Raw genomic sequence first — 5,228 nt, forward strand, 5'->3', positions numbered from 1 at the left:
CAATGTAATTTGTATAATATATTTGGATGGATGCCTCGCTGATTTTCAGTATAATTTGGTCATGATTTTTTTATGGATGTTATATGTGATTTCTGTGGTGAGTAGTCGGATCACCATTACATATTTCTGTTCTTAGATCTGAAAATTGTACCTCACATAGTTGGGATCTATATCTCTTTTAGATGACAGTCGGTGTTGTAGCTGAGCACTTTTTCTTTTTCTTCAGTACGAACCGCATTTTTTTTCTTTAGCTCTCAAACTGCAGCTTACATAGTTGTTTCTTCTTAGCTCTGGAAATGCAGCTCAAATGGTTGGGATATTTTATTTTTCCTAGATAGACAATCAGTGTTGTTCTATCTAGTATTTACCGCTTTGGTTCTGGGATATGACCCAACATCACACCTGAGCGGCACACAGTTCTTACCGCTTTGGTTTCTTTTCTGTTTATTGCTTTAATGTACATGTGTGTATGTTGTTGTTTGTTTGCTACCAATGAGAAAATGTTCTTTTTCTGTTTATCGTTTCGATGACGTTAGTGTTATGTCATCGATCCATGCTAGTGCTTTTTAGAAAGTAATGTAAATGTTGTTTTCTAGTGCAATGACAACAAACTTGAGAGGCACTACAATTTGTTTTCAGCAGTTCCTCAGGCCAACAGTAATGTACAACAATGAAAAATGAGCCCATTCGAGGGAGACGTCATATTTTTTCTGTGTCACCTACAGATTGTGATGATTCGTTATAAAAAAATTGCTAGGGTATTATCTTCCAGTCTGTCTTTCATATACTCATACACACATCTATACATGGTTGATGTGCTCAAGTTATTTGTCAACATTCAGAATTATTTGTCAACATATAATGTTTGTAGTTTCTTCACTTTATGTTTGAAGTTGCATGTGAAGAGTTTGAATCATCTTTGTTAGTTTGGTCTTGAACGGGTGGAGTTTTGCATCTGCTTGCTGCTCATCATCAACGGCTAGACTTTGGCATCATCTACCTGGTCTACGCGCTCTTGTTCTCTCTCTATCTTGACTCAGAGGACCGTCACAAAGAATATCACACCCTTGCTTAGCCTGTTGTCGGCTTTGTGATAACGAATCGCTAACTAACCCCCTGATATCTGGTCCATGGAGTGTTTTTTTTCTTTATGTGAACCGTGAACTTGTAGCTGATTGTATGAGATTATTTGGATACTTTGCATGATCTGGTAGCAACTACCGGTGAAATTCTATAGCATTTTTTTCTATACAAGTTGTTAAAGTTTCAAAGATTGGATTTTTAACAGTACTATTCTATTTTGCACCATCTCAGTTTAATATGACAAACCCTGTCTACCAAATGAGTTTAATGGAAGGGGATTGGAGACTTGGGGAAGTGAGGGGAACTGAGGGGATTGGGTGGAAGGAGGGGATTCACCAAATCCCCTGAAATCCCCTCCGCCCAAAACCTCCACAATCCCTTGCTGTCAAACAAGGCCTAAAGAAGATTTGGGGGCCAGTTCATTCAAAAATACAAAAAAAGATGAATTTGAGGTGAAAACTGTACTTTTCCTCTTTTTCTAAAAACAAACTAGTACGTGCAGCTGTGCAGTGGGCCCGAACCTAATCCAAAGCACAAGAGCATTTCCCCTGTCGCCACCATGGCGTCCGCCTCCGCCGCCGCCCCTGCCGTCTCCTTCCAGCCCGGCCGGCGCGCCCCGCCACCGCCCCGCTGCACGCATTCCGAGCGCGGCGTCTCCTTCGACCCCGGCGCCGCCTTCTACCGCAGCGACAGCGCCCCGGGCCGCGACCTCGCCGTGCTCGCCGCCACCCTCCACCGCCGGCGCCGCCCCGACCCCTCCGCCCCTTTCCTGTGCCTCGACGCGATGTGCGGATCCGGCGTCCGCGCGCTCCGCTATCTCGCGCAGGCTGGCGCCGACTTCGTCTGGGCCAACGACGCCTCCGACGCGCTCCACCCCGTCATCGTCGGCAACCTCTCTCGCTTCGAGCCCGTGCCTCCCGACGGGCAGAGGCGGTGGGTGGTGTCGCACCTCGACGCCACCCGGCTGCTCGCCGAGAGGTACCTCCGCCGCGAGTACTTCGACGTCATCGACGTCGACTCGTTCGGCAGCGAGGCCGAGTACATCCGGGCGGCCTTCTTGGCGCTCAAGATTGGGGGCCTTCTCTACCTCACCTCCACCGATTGGCGGTCGGCCAGAGGTTATGGCGGAAAATGGTGAGCTCTTACCGTTCTTATTACTAGTAGCAGTTGGTATCCAGTTAAAAGTCTGAAATTATTAAAATCAGATTAGGCTGTACAAGCTTGCTCAGTTGTAGTCTCAATGTACTGTTGTCATATATCCTAAACACATCTGGAGTACAATGTATACTCTCTGATTATACCACGTGGCGTACAATGTATACTCAGAGTGGCGAATCAGAAACTAGGATCTTAGAATTGCTGTTTTTTCTGTAATATAAGATTGTCCAATGATGAACATAAGTCAAAAAGATTGCTTACATATTTAGTAACTCTCAGTTGTGTATATTACTGTTGTGCCAGACTGTGGAAAGTATAGTTACTTGCTTTGTTCTGTATATTGGGCTGATTTTGCGTTCTATACTCTCTTTTTTATAATTAGGCAAATAAATTCAGCATTTTCTTTTGAGGCAACTGTATACTCTCACATATGTTTCCCTTTTGAAAGGCTCAATCAAGTCTGTTTGTAAACGCCAGCCACATAACAGTTTGTTTCTCTTAGCTCACTGTCTTCATATGGAGCATACGTTCTTCCAGTGCCATATCCGAATGAGATTGGTTTGCGAATGCTTTTAGGTGGGGCTGCCCGCGAAGCAGCTATGCTTGGATTTCACATAGAACCAGTATTCTCTTATTACGCGTACCACGGTCCAATTTTTCGAGCAATGGTACGATTATGCCATGGAAAAGAAGATGGCATCAGGTTAGCTCACTGCTATTTTATTTCTAAATATCCTACAGCCAATTAGTATGTATAATGGAATGTTAAGTTACTGATGTCCCTTCTATTTTTGGCAGCAATTATGGTTTCATTTGTCATTGCAAGAGTTGCGGCCAGTCTCAGACTTTTGGATTTGACGAATTGGGGCAGATTTCTTGTGGATGTGCAGATAGAACAGTAGGTACATTGAATCATGCGGCAGTAGTAAATACCTAGCGACAAAATTTTCATAGTCAGACTGTGTAACAATTCTAGTCGTGTCATGTGTTTTACTGAACTGATTTTAGGACTTGGAAATTACTTTTCCTTTAGTGTTTTACTCCTTTTCCTTTTTTTTTTTTGCATAGAGAAATTATATTATTTGAAGCTGATCAATATCCTGTTTTACTAATCAGTTAATCGTTATTTCTACATAAGCTGATTACTGTACCACAAAAGATCTTATTAACCCATGTTTAGGACTAAATACTTGACTGATGTTATGGTAGTATATAATTACCATTTTATTTTACAGGATGCCACTTCAATCACAGTTGTAGGCCCACTTTGGACAGGTCCTCTCCATGATCGCTCTTCCATTACAGAAATGCTAAACTTGGCTGTAGAATGGGGATGGGCACACACAAGTGAGAATGGTGTCACTTTGGAAAAACTTCTTGGCACAATGATTGAGGAGAGTGACCCAAGGTTACCGCCTGGATATATAAGACTTGATGAGGTATGTCTTGCAGTTGGAATATGTACTTATTAAGATGTCTGTGATGTACAATTGTTGAGTAAAGTCAAGCTAAATTTGTTATGCAATGTCAGATTGCCAGCCGAGCAAAAGTTAACTCTCCACCGCTTGGTACTCTCATCCATTCGTTGCAGAAGGTATGCAACTTTTGCCTTTTTGTTATGTCAAGTATGATTAATTTGCTAAATCCTAAGGAATGACCAGGGTGCTTCATTTAGGTTCTTATATGACATACTTGTGCTTTCCTTAATAACCTGTATGCAGTTCGGGGACATTCTGTTGCCATTTCATTTTATAAAGTAGATGAACATTGACTCTGAAAATGTTATCATACTCTGAATGTGAACAGGAAGGTTATGCTGCTTGTAGATCTCATATAGGTGCCAACGCAGTCAAGACCAACTGTCCCATCAGTTCATGCATTGTGGTTGCACGGGAGATCCGAAATTTGCGTTAACCGCCAACTACGCACTTCGAAGTTTGCTAACTCCACAATGTGTGTATGATAAACTGCACAAATTGTGGCTTCGCGCTCAAATTGCTTCAATGTTCCAGGCTAACACACGGTTCTAAAACCAGAAGAGAGCTTGCTCATTGGCAATGGTCTGAAATCAGAACACATTTTGCTGTCCTGCACTACAGAAGCAGCAAGTTTTGATCTTGGCATGTGCAGCTGGTTGTTTCATGCGCTACAAAGTTGTTGATAGGACATTGTAGCGATTCAGCTGCTTTGTTTGTAAACTGTAGTGTTCCTTTTTCTTGATGATTCTTCCTTACTACTCCCTCTGTTTTTATTTTCTCCGCATATTACTGTAGCTTTGTCTTATGTCAAACTCTAAACTTTGACCAAGTTTACAGAAAAAATATGAACACCTATAATTTTTTTTATTTGCTCTCATATTAATGCACCTTTGTCTGAAGAAAATAATAACACAGAAAACAGGATAAGTGAAAACTGTGCTTTTTGTGGAAAGCTAGGGTCGCCATAAGTTTAAGTTTACTTAAGTAATGTTGAAACCTTGCAAATTTTATACTAGTTTATTTGGATATTTATGATTGATAGAAGAAGACTTCCAGCATTCTAATTTGGATTTTGGAACTAATCCACGTGTGTCTACCACGGGCTGGCGTGATTGCAATTTGCAAATATGAAAGTCTTGTACATCATAACCAGACTGGAGCTAGCGAGATACTTGGTTAGTATTTTCAGCCCCTGCACCTTACCAGTAGCCCTCTTGAGTCCAATAAATAGCAAACGTACCAGAATTGGCATCAAAGGTATATGGCATACTACAGGAAAAACAAAGATACAGGCTAGTAGACTTCTGGAAGAACGTAGCCCTCTTGAGTCACTGTTAAGTTTTATGTCACTTCATCAACAATCAGCTGGCTGGAGTGCCAGGCTCCTCTACATGCTAGATCACAACATAGTGGTGCAACTAATCTTCCGAATGCCTCCCATTCACAACAAACTACGCGTGTGTAACTCCAAATTGATATGTATAACTAGTGCCACGTGCTTATTTGATA

General features: G+C 42.0%; 1 protein-coding gene across 2 annotated transcripts; it reads left to right on the plus strand.

Moving 5' to 3' along the window:
- The first annotated feature begins 1,519 nt into the window (after window positions 1-1,519).
- LOC123072361 (tRNA (guanine(26)-N(2))-dimethyltransferase) lies at window positions 1,520-4,586 on the plus strand. Of its 2 annotated transcripts, none has more exons than XM_044495922.1 (6): window positions 1,520-2,217; window positions 2,744-2,944; window positions 3,040-3,139; window positions 3,477-3,680; window positions 3,773-3,835; window positions 4,068-4,586. In XM_044495922.1, the coding sequence occupies exons 1-6, from the start codon at window positions 1,643-1,645 to the stop codon at window positions 4,269-4,271; spliced, it is 1,347 nt and encodes a 448-aa protein (XP_044351857.1). In that variant the 5' UTR covers window positions 1,520-1,642; the 3' UTR covers window positions 4,272-4,586. The 2 variants fall into 2 exon arrangements, with proteins under 2 accessions (XP_044351857.1, XP_044351858.1); XM_044495923.1 differs by having other exon boundaries at window positions 1,526-2,217; window positions 4,048-4,586.
- The last annotated feature ends 642 nt before the right edge of the window (window positions 4,587-5,228 follow it).

This window comes from Triticum aestivum, chromosome 3B (genome assembly GCF_018294505.1).
Source record: "Triticum aestivum cultivar Chinese Spring chromosome 3B, IWGSC CS RefSeq v2.1, whole genome shotgun sequence".
Lineage (NCBI taxonomy): Eukaryota > Viridiplantae > Streptophyta > Magnoliopsida > Poales > Poaceae > Triticum > Triticum aestivum.

Excerpts from the sequence above, each read along its gene's own strand:
- LOC123072361 (XM_044495922.1), top strand. The coding sequence starts at position 1,643 with ATGGCGTCCGCCTCCGCCGCCGCCCCTGCCGTCTCCTTCCAGCCCGGC. Across the intron at positions 2,218-2,743 it reads AGAGGTTATGGCGGAAAATG|CTCACTGTCTTCATATGGAG; the intron begins GTGAGCTCTTAC and ends TGTTTCTCTTAG. Across the intron at positions 3,140-3,476 it reads GTGGATGTGCAGATAGAACA|GATGCCACTTCAATCACAGT; the intron begins GTAGGTACATTG and ends TTTATTTTACAG.